The 15,061-nt window shown below is 38.5% G+C and overlaps 1 protein-coding gene across 5 annotated transcripts in view; it reads right to left on the reverse strand.

Moving 5' to 3' along the window:
- The window catches only part of RAPGEF2 (Rap guanine nucleotide exchange factor 2), a 252,297-nt gene that overhangs the window by 137,290 nt on the left and 99,946 nt on the right, over positions 1-15,061 (reverse strand). For all 5 annotated transcript variants that reach the window (XM_060246577.1, XM_060246578.1, XM_060246579.1 and 2 more), the window contains exon 5: positions 1,420-1,495. In XM_060246577.1, coding sequence (XP_060102560.1) covers positions 1,420-1,495 — 76 coding nt within the window. The remainder of the gene's footprint in view (positions 1-1,419; positions 1,496-15,061) is intronic.

Here is a 15,061-nt window from a genome sequence, read left to right on the forward strand (position 1 = left end):
CCTCCCCCACCCCCCCACCCCAAAAAACTCTGAAGCAAAGCAAATTTGAAAAAGATCAGACAAAAACCAGGGAAACCACTCCACTTAAGTGGAGAAGTACTGGACTTGGGGGAAATACCTCCTGTGAGAAATCTTATATCTGTGTCTAAGACTGTAAAGTAGTTCATGAGATTGCCATAATCCATGTGGATTCCATACCACGGAGGAAAATCAACATCAGAGACTCAAATAATCAGCAGTTTCCCTACAGAAGAAATAATATGCACCCCCCACCCCCAGAGATCTGTCTGGAGTAAAACAGAGCTTGAAGAAAAACAGCTTTAGAAAGGATGATCCAAGTGGTATTGTGGTTCTTTACTGCATAAACTTTTCTGGACTAAAAGACACTGCGACAGATGAAGCAGGCTATAGTTTCTGAAAGTTTATGTCAGAATAAACTGGATAATCTTTAACGTTCCACAATTCTCCTGTTTTTACTGTAAAAGCCTACCATGGCTACTTCTCAAGAATTTGCTAGAACTGTAATGCAGATGCTGATGAAATAAGAAAACAAACAGTACCTTGAATGTGCGGGTGTGGGGGGGGGGGGGCTGGGAAACAGTACCCATGATTATTTCTAATGTGCTAGTAATTACCAGGATATAAACTTTTGAGAATCGATGTTCTGACAAAGGGAGCACTGACTACTAAAAACATATACCCCCAAAAACATGTTGGTCTATTAGGTGTGATTCAAGCTACTCTTTTAAGAAGATACACTCCTTCTGTTATACAGTTACACCATAATAGCATAGCTCTTTAATTTTTCGTATACACTGATCAGATTCTCCAATTACCTTTACAACAACTTTGATAATTCCAATTGGGCGGAAAGATAGGATATGAATGATGTAAACAAAAACTCACTTCTATACAAGATAGTAGAAAAATACTATGTATTATGAATTTGGGCAAAAGTCTCCCTTAACTATTCTGTTATCAACTACATTGATTATGGTTTAAGAAACCCTGTATGAGGGATGTTTGTTAGTGAATGGCTAAATTTACTAGTGCAGAGCTTAATAAATTAGAGTGCTGCAAAATCCAAAACATACTGCAGAAATCTTTCACAACACCAGATATGGTATGCTATTTTGGCAATAATAACCAAATAAGTATAATTTCTCTAAATTGTCCAATGAGAGGTTCAGCCATTACCCATCCTGTCTTTTTAATTCTTTTACACTGATCAATTGCACGTTCATTTATTTAAATATGGCAGGCCAATACAAAGATGATCACAAACTATATTAAGAAATCAGGTACATATTTTAAAATGCACTGGTATTTTAAATTGAGAAAGACAAAGAAAAAAAATCCAAAATATTAAAAAGTATTTATCCATATCTGCTAACACAATCTTGATCTGTTTATGCTTACCACAATCATTTCAGATGGTTCTAAAACAATGCATTCACAGCCACGCCTGAAGCTTCCTGCAGAACGCTTGCCAAAACTATAGAAGGAAAGGGAGGGAAAAAAGAGAGAAGCTGAAAATAAGATCACCTTTGTGATACCAGCAAGACCATTACCACTACACAATATAAGTACTTATTTAAACAAGTTTCAACCTTTACTGGGATGATGAGAAAAATAAATATTTAAAATAAAACAATACATTCAAAAAATTCCTTTAGTTGTTACAACATAAAGGTAGTGATATTTCTGATTAATATTGTTTCTTATAAAATGTTATTCTAAAAACCTGAGACACAGTTTTGGTCCTGGAAGTACAATTTACACATCAGTGCAATCCTAAACAGAGTTACACCCTTCTAAGTCAACTGATTTCAAGTGGTTTAGGAGGGTGTAACTCTATCTACGACTGCACTGTTTACATCTATGTTATTGCTACTGAAACTAGAAGATGATGATGATATTGAATTTATATCCCAGCTTATACTATGAATCTCAGAGTCTCAGTGCGGTCACAATCTCCTTTACCTTCCCCCATATACACCCTGTGAGGTAGGTGGGGCTGAGAGAATTCTTACAGCAGCTGCCCTTTCAAGGACAACTCCTATGAGAGCTATGGCTGGCCCAAGGCCATTCCAGCATCTGCAAGTGGAGGAGTAGAAAAATCAAACCCAGTTCTCCCAGATAAGAGTCTGCACACTTAACCACTAAACCAAATTGGCACCAACTACTATTATTTGTTTAATGGAAAAATAGGCAGAGCTTTGTGGATGAGGAATAAGATGCAGATATATCCAAAGGCATACGCTTTTCTGAACAGACATTAGACCCTGTCTAAAGAGCTTATTTACAGGATGCTATTTATTTAGGATACGCCTATGCTGACTCTTCAGAGCCCTGTTCAAGGTGGCTATGGATTACGTATGTGAAGTAATTTTCAGTAGTAGATTACAAGGAGGAAACATGAGGTTAGCTAAAACAAAACATATCCTAACACAAGCATAGTTATAGGGCATATGTTTGAATCACAAACACTGATTCAACAAGCAAGAAGTCTCCTTACATAGTCATAAAGTATCAAATTTATTATAATGGCCAGATATGACATGTCACTTTGTCAGGCTGGGTCATATGTGCCAGGTATTGGGAGATATAAACTTTATAAAGGACACAGGCAATTATCAATATCAAAATATAAACAAAAGCAATAGATTCTGAGCTGTGAAAGCAATTTATTTACTGGGGAACCCACAAAGGCCCCAATAATGTATTTACTCATATGCAAGACTATTTTTTTACAAGGGATACCATAAAAGGGGAGACACTATCTTACATTTTCATACAAATTAGCGAGAGAGAGAGAGAGAGAGAGAGAACACTTTTAGGAGTCGAATAATTTTTCTTGCAAGTAAATGCAGTAGTTTTTCAGCAACCCCCCCCCCCCCCGAAATGAACCCCTCAGAAGCTGAGCATGGCTACAATCTATCTCTTGCTCTTGCGTACTCTCTTCTGCCATCCTACCTCCGAGGATCTTGAGAAGGCAAACTGGATTCTCCCCTCCATTGCCCCATTCCCACCAACAACCACCATCCTGTGAGGTGGGCTAGGCTGAGCGATCAGACCTGGTTGACCCACATATGACAGGGTGGATCAAGGGGGGGGGGGTGTGAACCTGGCTCTCTCAGATCCCAACCTGGGAAGAAGGGGGGTTGCTATCCTCCGTGACCCTCTGCCTCCAACTCCATGACTATTCAGACATGCAGTGGTAACACCGGTGCCCTTTTCCCCTTTGCTCTTCCATTTGCTTCAGAGGCCAGCATAGGACATCTTTCCCCTCAGAGAAACATGCACAAGACAGTCCAGATGCCTTCCAATCCATGCACCTGTCTTCCTCTTTCTTTCTCCCTCACCAGTCTCTTTGTCAGCAAACTGATGCTCTGCACATCTACTTTCACCAATCGCCTTCATGGTCACAATTTGAAAAAATGTGAAGCTGGTTAGTGTGGTGGTGGCAGAGCCCTCATGTAGTGGTTTATCAATCCTTGATGGATTGTGGTCAGAGGAGGCAGGAGGAGGGAAACATTCCTCTTTCTCTGCCTTTGCTGCCATTCCCCCTCACTATTAGCCCTGCCCTCTACCCATTTTTTTTATTTCTTGACAGCTTCAACCACACACACCTTAATGCATCTGCCCACTCGACCCCTCCCTCGGGCAGCCAACTGCCTTCCCTACATTGCACCAGTTGCTTGTAGGCTGAATAAGAGTCCTAGATGAGACAGTTCCATCCCATGAGTCTTATGTTTGACACCCCTGGTCTACATGAGGCCTCTAGGAAAAATATATTCAAACGTAAATTGAATTCTCAGTCATTCTCTATGCCAGGGCTGCTCTTGAAGTAAATGTGCCCTGATGTTTATTCCCACATTTAATACCTCTGGCATAAATATTGTTTGGGCTGATAAAATACAACCCCCTTGTAAGAATATGTTAAGCCACTAAAACCGGCTGTTGTAGATGAAGCGTCAATAATTAGAAACTGCTGGAGACTTCCGGTGTAATGGCGTGGTGTCGCTAAGCATTTTCCCGAGCTCCGGGAGAAGCTTGGATTTGCTGGGCATTTGGGGGGGCTTTCGGCCTGAAAGTACCCCCTAAAGAAGCGTCGGAAGACGCGTCGCAGTTTGGGGCGCTATTTGGAAACTGGATGGGTAGCGGAGGCTCCCTATTCAGATCCAATGAGCCCCTGAAGCCGATGCCCAGCAACACTCTGGTGCTTAACCGGGCCACCGGACAAGGGAGCAGACGGAGATAACATACATATCCATCGCATGAAACAACAAGAAGAAACATAACTGTACCTTCCAAGAGGATTCATCGAAGTTTGAAACTTGCATGTGGGTCGCGGAGGGAGCGCTCTGTCGGAGAGACGTAGAACGAAGGAAAAGAAGGTGAAGAACATGGAGGGAAGGAGAAGCGGAGGGAAGTGGAGAGAAGCGGGATGGAAAGGCAACTGAGACTGATTGATGGCGAGAACTATTGACGGCTAGAATTAGAGTACAAGGATAGGAGAAGAAGACGGAAAACTAAAGCCAAGACTAAGGTAGGAGAATTGAGACCGAGCCGGCCGGGCAAAGAAACGGACGACAGACGGCGGACAGCAGCGGCGGCGGCGGCGGAGGTCGTATTCGGGAAAGAAGAGATGGACTGAGTAAGTAGATTGATGGACTGAGCAAGTAGGCTGATGGTTGGAGTAAGTAGTTGAGTCGAGAAGGTGGTTTGAAGTGTTTAAGGGAAAGATACTGAAGGTGGAAGGAGGGAGAAACAGGAAAAGATAGAAGCGAAAGAGGGGAGCTATGAAAGACGCGGTGTGGATTACAGTGTGATGGCGGCTCTGCTGTAGTTGAAAGTGAAACCACGAGGCGGGGAGAGAATGGCGTCCTCTACTAAAAATAATAATATACAAGGCTGGTGAGCTTTTTTACTGGATAGAGGATAAACTGAGGCCAAGAAATAGAAATTGGAAAATCACATACTGGATAAAGAGTGGAGAGACGGTTTTTAGCAACGCTTTGTTGCGGCTGTCTCCCCACTGAAGATGGGCTTTTAGGCGCTCTTGGAGCTGATTGGGATACTGCAAGAAACGGCGCGGACATAGACAGTGAACACATAGAGTATTATAAACAGTATTATAGACAAGAAGAAGAACAGAAGAACAGAAGAATACAAGAAAAATAAAGGGACTATACGGGACAAATAGAAATAATTGGAATAAAAAGGAAAAGGGGAACAGAACAGGAGATAAATTACAGAAGAGACAATTATTTAGACTGTAGAGAACTGGACTGCAGAGAGCTGGAAGACAGAAAACTGAATTGAATTCTACTAGAGGGTAAAGAATTGAACTGAACACTTTTGTTAATAGTATAGTGACTAACTGGTAAGAAAACTATTTTGCTGTAGTTGGAATAGAAATAGAAATTAACTGTTTAAAGGTGAATTTGCTACTAGGATTCAAGGTAATTATATATTAGAAATAAATAGAATTTAAATTAAGGTATTGAATGAGTAGTAATGAAAACAATTTGATTTAATAATTAGCAAAGAAGGTTATTTGATTTCTGTATGGAATGAATTGAATTGATTTTAAATATTGGATGAACTGAAGTGAACTATATTTGAATGCTGAAGGAATTGAATTGCTGCTGATTATAGAGGCCTAGAAATAAGTAATTATACTAAATTATTTAATAGAAGGAATCTCCTGGATAAGGGGATTGAAAATTGTAAACGGAAGAAGCTTCTAAAAATAACACTAACTATTTAATTTAGGAGCAGATATGGGCCCAAAAAAACTTGGACAAGCGACCCCCCCACCCACCCCTGGGGGAGGGGGAAAACCAGGGGCAGAGGGAACAAATCAAGATGCCATTGAAAAGCTACAACATATTGTGATGGAAGGCTTCCAACAAAATCAAGAAGCACTAGAGACGATGAAAGCTGATTTATTGGGGCAGATAATAAAAACTAATAAACAGGTTGAAGAATTTCAGAAACAATTATTGGGGAACACTCAACAGATCCACAGATTGACCGCCAAAGTGGACAAGATAGAGGAAAAAGAAAAAGAGATGTCCAACAGAACTCGGGACAATGCAGCAAGCTTGGCCCAATTAGAAGAAAGGGTAATAAGGTTAGAAATGGAGAAAGCAGCTTATATATTACGCTTTCAAAATATACCAGAAGAAAAGAATGAAAACATAATGGAGAAAGTAATAGAAATGCTGTCTTCTGAGGATGTAGAATGTTTGGAGGAAGGAAGTAGAGAAATCGAATGGGTTAAGAGAGTCTCATCAAATTACACACGACAGCATAATTTGGCAAGAGAAGTTCAAGTCAAATTTGTTCATCTCACAACATGCGAGAAAATTCAAAGGAAAGCTAAAGAACGAGAATTGAAATGGAAAGATGCTAAAATTAAGGTTTTGAGAGAAGTGCCCTGGGAAGTTCGACAACGAAGAGTGAAATATCGGAAATTGTCATCATGGCTGATTAGTCACTCGATACAATTCAGATGGTTGGTTCCAGAAGGATTACTTTTTACGTATCAATCTAGAAGACATAATATAAACTCGATTGAGAAAGCAGAAGAATTCTGGGAACAATATATTGAGAAAAGCAGTCGAGAGTCGGAAACGGAGGATGAACAAGAAGAAGAAGACGGTCAAAGTAATTCAGAAGAAAGAGCTCCGCAGAGGCCGCAAAGAGAAAGAATCAAGACGAAGATTAAAACTAAAAAAACCCAGAAATTAATACCGGATAGTATAGATCAGACAAAATGAGTGCTAAGCCTGGGCTGCAAATAATATCGGTTAACGTTAATGGTTTAAATGACCCAGGAAAAAGGAGAAGAACTTTTCAACAGCTGAGAAAGTCTTCCTCATCAATAATTTGTTTACAGGAGACACATATTACAGAAAAAGACATAAAATATCTGAAAAATGAGAAACTAGGGGTTCTCTACCATTCATCTGATCCAAAGAAGAAAAAGAGAGGGGTAGCCATTTATGTATCCAAATCCATTCACTCAAATTGCCTTTATACGGATAAAAAAGGAAGAGTGGTGATAATAGAGATAGAACTTAATGGCAACAAAGTGACATTAGTCAATATCTATGCCCCTAATGAGAATTTGGAAAAATTCTACCAGGCTTTACACAGAAAACTGACAGAACTTAACCCAAAGAATTGCTGCATTATAGGCGATTATAATGCGGTTTTTGATACAGAAAAGGATAAAAAATTTGAGGAACAGAAGAAAAGAAAGCTGCGAAATAATCTGCCTAGAGCTTTTTTAAAATTAGCGGATGAATTAAACCTAATAGATGCGTGGAGAACCAAGAATCCAACAACCAATGATTATACGTTTTACTCATCCGTGCATAAGTCCTGGTCGAGGATAGATATGTGTTGGTTGTCGGCGGACCTAGTGCTACGTCTTCATCAGGCAGAAATTTTACCCAGAACCTACGCTGATCACAATCCGATACAGGTCAAACTATTAGAAACAGCAAAAAGCTTTCGTTGGACCCTCAATTTACAGATTTTGAAAGAGAACAAATTTTTGGAAATAGCCAAGAAAGAAACTAGAGAATTTTTTCAAAATAATGTAATCAAAGACACTAGCATGGATATTATTTGGGATGCTTTCAAGGCCTTTTTTCGGGGTATCGCAATAAGATATACTGCGGAAAGAAAAAAGGAGCGACTGAAATCGTATAAAGAACTGACCCTCAAATTAGGAAATCAAGAAAAACAGCAAAAGGAAAGAAACACAGAAGAGATAAGATTAAAGATTGCCGCTATTCAACATCAGATTAATTTACTACTAATGGAAGAAGTGGAAAAACAGTTGAAATGGATGAAACAAACCCACTTTGAAAATGCAAATAAAACTAGTAGATGGCTGGCATATAAATTAAAGAAGGAAAGAAATAAGAGAATCATAAAGCTACTTAGAGATGAAGAAGGAAAAGAGATAACACAAATCGATGAGATGAAAACAATAATTCAAAATTTCTATCAAAAATTATATAAAGGTCAAAATATAGATAAACAGTGGCAAGATGATTATTTAATTAAGACTAAGATGAGAAAGCTATCTAAAGAACAAAAAGAAAAATTAGAAAAACCAATTACTATGCATGAGATAGTGGAGGCGATAAACCAGCAGAAACCAAATAAAGCACCAGGCCCAGATGGACTACCAAGTGAATTTTATAAAACCTGTGGAGAAGAACTCCTCATTCCGTACAAAAATGTAATTGAGGATATTCAAAAAAATCATAGAATACCAGCATCCTGGAAGGAGGCGTTGATCTCATTGATACACAAAGAAGACACAGATCCAGCAGAAGTGAGAAATTACAGACCTATCTCCTTATTGAATGTCGATTACAAGATTTTTGCCAGTGTTCTGGCTAATAGACTCAAGAAGGTTATAGGAACTATTGTCCATGAAGACCAAACAGGTTTTATACCAGGTAGACAGATGAGGCAAAACGTAAGATTTTTATTAAACGCTATCGAATTTTACAAAGAACATCCAGAGAAACAGGTAGCGTTTATCTTTGTCGATGCAGAGAAAGCCTTCGATAATGTGAACTGGGAATTTATCATAAAATCATTAAAGGCAGTGGGCTGTGGAGGAAACTTTTGCGATTTGGTGGAAACCATCTATACTAAACAAAAGGCAAGAATCAACTTTAACAACATTAAGTCGGACATGATTGAAATGGCACAAGGAACAAGACAAGGATGCCCGTTGTCACCTCTTTTGTTTGCCTTAACTTTAGAGCCATTATTGCAAAGAATAAGAGACGAAAACAGAATAAGAGGAATAAAAATCAAGGGAGAGGAATTGAAGATTCAAGCATTCGCAGATGATATGTTATGTGTCCTGGAAGATCCCAATATATCTATTGCTTATCTGAAAGAAACGTTTAAACAATATGGGCAAGTAGCGGGACTTAAGATTAATGCTCAGAAGACAAAATTTCTTACTAAAAATATGAATAATGAGCAAATTAGCCAATTTGAAATAAAGTCGGAATTTCTACAGGGGAAGAAAGTAAGATATTTAGGAATTCAAATGACCAAAGATTTAAAAGATATATATAGAAACAATTATGAGAAATTAGTGAAAGAGATACAACAAGATTTATCCAGATGGAAAGACTTACAAATCTCACTCCTGGGCAGGATAGCCACTGTCAAAATGAATGTGCTGCCAAGAATATTATTCCTCTTTCAAATGATTCCTATTTTGCTCCCAAAGTCTTTTTTTCAATGGGTCAACAAAATAATCTTACAGTTTATCTGGCAAAACAAAAAACCTAGAATTAGACTTAAGGTACTCCAGGACAGCAAACTTAGAGGTGGATTTACTTTGCCAGAATGGAACCTCTATCATATGGCTAGTCGAATAGTCTGGTTAGTGGATTGGATCACTTTGAAAAATAAAAGAATACTAGTATTAGAAGGGGCAGGTCTGGAGAAAGGATGGCACGGATACCTTTGGTACCATAGTCCCCCGCAAAACAGTTCCTTCTGGAGACATGAGATCAGAAGATCCCTTTATAGAGCATGGTTAGAAATTAGAAAATTCTATTCTTATACCCCATCATGGTTATCACCGGTAGAGGCATCTACTCACCCGAATCTCTACACTTGGAACAATATTTGCTACCAAAATCTATTAGATGGACAAAACAACCTCCGAGCAGAAGAAATGGACCATCTGGATTGGTGGTTGAAGTGCCAAATAAAATCAAGATATCAGAAAGATAAAGAAATAGGCTTTTCCAGAAAATTAAATGACCTTGACCAAATTATCCAAATGGATCAGAAGTTAATCTCTAAAATTTATGAGTGGCTACTCAGGGAGAAAATGCAGGGAGAGGTGGTGAAAGAATCTTGGGTTAAATGGTTGAGAGATTTCGGTTATAGCATACCAATAGATGACTGGGAAAAAATATGGAGACGGAACATAAAATTGATTAAACCAGCTTTGTACAAAGAGAATCTGTATAAAATGATTTATCGCTGGTATTTGACGCCGGAACGATTAGCTAAAGCCTACCCCAGTTACTCAGACAAGTGTTGGAAATGCAGAAAGGCTAAGGGGTCAATTTTCCACATATGGTGGAAATGTGAACATGCCAAAAAGTATTGGTCTTTAATTAGTATTTGGACCCAGAAGATTTTGAAAATCAGACTTAGACACTCACCAGAGCTCTATCTTTTAAATGTTTGCAGGGAAAATCTCCCACCTGAAACAACTAAGGTGCTAATGTATATTGTAACTATTGCAAGAATATTATATGCAAAATACTGGAAGCTACCAAAAATACCTTCCAGGGAAGAGTTTATTGTTCAGCTTACAGAAGCTGCGGAACTTGATTTAATGACCACAAGGTTATGTGATGGAAACATGCAAAAATGTAAAGAGAGTTGGGAACCGATATTTAGTTGGGTAAAAAGTAAAGGTATGTTGTTGGAATAAGAGGAAAGTAAAACATTATACTCTGGTCACTCCCGGTGTGCTTGGGAGGATGTCTGGGAGGTGGAGGGGGATTGAAAGTGTTGAGATGATTGTGAGTTATATGTATTTGCACAGAAATATGTTTTGTATGTTTTGTATGTTTATATGTTTTTGTCCTTATAAGGTGGAATAATTCAATAAAATTTATGAACTACGTAAGAAACTGCTATGGCTGTTCAACCTCACAACATTTTTCCAGTAATTTATCCCCCAAAAAATAGCCCCAGAGAAAAACACTTTTTCCCCATGGCATTTAAAATTTCTGGAAACTGCACATCTCTACCTATAACATGCTAGCACTACATCCAAAGGAGAATTACACCTTATAAGCCAATAGGTTTAGAAGAGTGTAACTCTATTTAGGATTTGCATTATGATTTCTAAAGGCTTCATTCTCAGTCTTGCATAATTTGATGGCACTTTTCTCACTAAATTTGTTTCCATTGTCAATTCACCTATACTTTTTAAAATCCAACCAGAAATAACCAGTTTCAAAATATTAGGCATTAAGTAAGGTTGTAATGTTCCCTTTAAGCTGAGCTATCATGAGCTAGCTCACAGATTTTTAGCCTCCAGCTCACACATTTTTGTCTTAGCTCAGGAAAAATTGCTCCAGAGCACAATAATTTATGCAGTAGCTCACAACTTTAATGCCAGTAGCTCACAAAGCAGAATTGTTGCTCACAAGACACTGCGGGAACATTGCATGTTTTATTTAAAAATAAGTATTTTGACTCCTGACATCATTTCAGTGATGAAACAGATGGAATAATGTCATCCCATGTACAAGTCCCATGACAAAAACATCACAAGCTGCCTTCCACGAAGATAATGTACAAATGATACGTCCCATGACAGGCCTACTCTATTTCTACATTTTCTGTCCTATACTTTATGGTACAATAACCAGAAACCTCTTCATGGGTGATCAGGAACCACCAATAAACTGACAGTTAAGAATTTTACAGTTATAAAGCATCTGCTTGGGTCAAATGGTATCAAAGGAACTGCCTAGGGTTGCCAAGTCTGACTCAAGAAATATCTGGAGACTTTGGGAGACTCTGGGAGTGGAGCCAGGAGCAAGGGTGTGACAAGCATGACTGAACTCCAAAAGGAGTTCTGGCAATCACATTTAAAGGGATCATGCTCCTTTTAAATGCCTTTCTTCCACAGGGAATAATGGAGGATAGGGGCATCTTATTTGGGGGCTCATAGAATTGGACCCCCTGGTCCAATCTTTTTGAAACTTGAGGGTGTTTTAAGGAGAGGCAGTGGATGCTATGCTGAAACTTTGTGCTTCTACCTCAAAAAACAGCTCCTCTGGAGCCTCAAATACCCACAGATCAATTTTCCATTATACCCTATTGGAATCAATCTCCATAGAGTATAATGGAGTGCCGAGTAGCAATTTACTCCCCCCCCCCCGCTTTCTGATAACCCTGAAGTGAGGGGAGGGCCCCAAACCGGGGGATCCCCTGCCTCCCAACTGGGGATTGGCAACCCTAAATTTGCCCCCTTTTCCTATGAATGTTTTACCACAAATGTATTAAAATTCAGTAGGTCCATAAGAAATCAGATAACATGCTTCTATTAATCAAATCAAGCCCACAGGGCTAGTGATTGCTTTGTATGTTTTCATATTAATACAGCTTGATGTTTTAGATTAACACAAAATGAATTCAAGACAAAGCTGTCACCAGTTTTCCAGGCCAGAGTTAGGTTTCATGTACACAACCATTTTGTGTTAAAAATCAAAAAATGATTCAAAGCTGTCTCCAGTCTTCCAAGCCAGAGTTAGGCTTCATGTACACAACCATTTTGTGTTAAAAACAGTCTTTTTTAAAAATATGCTTACAATAGAGTTAACAAATTTCCAGCTTACTTACTAACTAAAGCTAAAGAGACCTCACATAACTGATTTTACTACAATATTCATTTCAAAAGAAAAAGCTCCATATGGTTCTATAAAAAGCAAATGGTTCCCAAGGGAACAAACTAATCTGCTGCACTAATAGATCTGTATATGAAATATGCCTTCCAGCTATGCTACTTCCAAAACTGACTTTAAAGCTATGGTGTGCTTAGTTAATGAGACTAGCTTCAGTTTTACTGTTTAATTCTACTCCCCGCTACTAACATACATGTAGCCATTCTAGTTCAGGCACTGCAGCAAGACTTAATGCCATCCAACCACTCCAGATATGAAATTTGTTTTTTAAAGAACTGGAAGTACCTCTGCATGGATAAGAACAACTGCTAGCTAGGATTAATTTAATTTTTTTGTCTTAAAATTTCCCAGAACTACAGATGTCTGGAAAACATAATTTTTTTCTTCACTATACATCACAACAACCAACCACATGGAAACACCAGTAACTTGATGAAAATACATTCTTTAAAAAAATATACCAAAATGTCAGCACTCCATATATAATATGAGAATCAAGGTATAACTAACTGAAAGTAAAAAAAAAAATGTTAGCAGCAATCCCATCCGTAGAGAGGAAACAGACAGCACAACAGCAGTTACTTCAGAAAATTGTTGCCTCCAAGCAAGGCAAACCAATAATAATTTTGTCATTTTTCTTAGGCTGAGCTTTTGAGAAGATACAGGAATAAAATATAGCAGGAGCCCAAACATGAGTAGCTTATAGAACCTGAAGTTGCCAGGAAGAGCTAGAATCAAGATGACCTCGCCCTTCCTGGCAACTAATCCCTCCCCACCTATATGTAAGACTTGAGGAAGGCTGTTTCAGTGTATCTGAAGAAGTGTGCATGCACATGAAATTGAACTCAGAATTAAACTTTGTTGATCGTTTAAGGTGCCACTGGATTCAAACTATGTTCTATTGCTTCAGATCAACATGATTACCAACCTGAATTAGTAGCTGTATGCAAAATAATGTGTTTATTCTTCCCACGTTACTGAAAAATATTGTAACAGAATAAGAGAAGTTTTTCCATCCAAGAATTCTATGCACAACTATCCACATTGTCAATACAGAAGCAAGCAAGTCAAAGTTTCCAGCATCTGAAACTTGGGACCTTCTGTTTGAATTCATTAGTGCTCCATCACCCTGACTGCGCCTCCACATTCCTGACTACCAGTTCAATCAAACTTTTCAACGGATCATTATTTCTCAACAGAAGAAAAAGTTATTGTCATAAGCAACGAAATGCTGAAAACCTGCTCCACTAACTAAAAGTACCAAAAGTAACATGATAAACAACTTTTTTAAAAAAGCTAATTTCTTAAAAGTAAAAATGAGTGTGAAAATTAGTAAGTGTATTCATATATGATGATTAATCTGCAATAGCTATGAAAGACCACTGAGCAGCAAATATAACAGTGAAAACAATAACCATAAAATATGTTTCAAATACCAACAACATTTTAACAGCAACTTCACATAAGAAGCACTGTCTTAAATAACAGGAATTTTATACACTATGTAGTCCAATTACAAACCTCACTGCAAAAACACAAAAGGATTTAAAATAATGTGCAAAATCATGACACTGCACCAGCAATGTTAAAGTGCTGATCTCGTACCACAGAGAGGGAGAGGGCCCTGCTCAGTGGTAGAGCATCTGCTTGGCGTGCAGAAGGTCCCAGGTTTAATCCTTGGCATCTCCAGTCTGAAGGACTAGGCAGTAGGTGATGTGAAAGATCTCTGCCTGAGACACTGGAGAGCAGCTGCCTGATTAGACAATAATGACTTTGATGCACTAAGGGTCTGAATCAGTACAAGGCATATTCTCAAGTCTGTACACTGTGATATTAAATGTCTGTGCATCTCTTAATTTTTAAAAATATCTGTGTAAGTAATTACAATAATCTTCTGCCCACTATAACTACACTGGCAAATATAATTACACTGCTGATCCAATTCTGTTTTTTTAAAGATCTTTCCTCCAGTCATATTGACCATACTAGAGAAATAATGTAGCCATTTCTCACTCTTTTTACATCATTTTTCCCCTGGACTGAAGAGTGATGATCTTGGTTTAGTTGCATGAAGGAGTATTTCTAGTTGTGAGAAGAGATATTTTTGACTGGGCTGAAACCAATAAAATGAATTTTAACAGATCCAATGCATGGTTATAGGATGGGGCAGACTTGTCTTAAAAGTAGTATGTGCAAAAAGGATCTCGAGATCATAATGGATCATACGCTGAACATGAGTCAACAGTGTGATGCAGTGGCTAAAAAGCCAAAGGCAATTTTGGGCTGTATCAACAGAAGTATAGTGTCCAGATCACGTGAAGTGATGGTATTGCTTTACTCTGCTCTGGTAAGACCTCACCTAGAGTATTGTGTTCAGTTTTGGGCACCACATTTTAAGAAGGATATAGACAAGCTGGAACGGGAGGGCAACGAAGATGGGGAGGGGTCTGGAAACCAAGTCCTATGAAGAAAGGTTGAAGGAGTTGGCCATGCTTAGCCTGGAGAGGAGGTGGTTGAGAGATGATATGATCACCATCCTCAAGTACTTGAAAGGCTGACAT

Source organism: Heteronotia binoei, chromosome 9 (assembly GCF_032191835.1).
Source record: "Heteronotia binoei isolate CCM8104 ecotype False Entrance Well chromosome 9, APGP_CSIRO_Hbin_v1, whole genome shotgun sequence".
Taxonomy (NCBI): domain Eukaryota; kingdom Metazoa; phylum Chordata; class Lepidosauria; order Squamata; family Gekkonidae; genus Heteronotia; species Heteronotia binoei.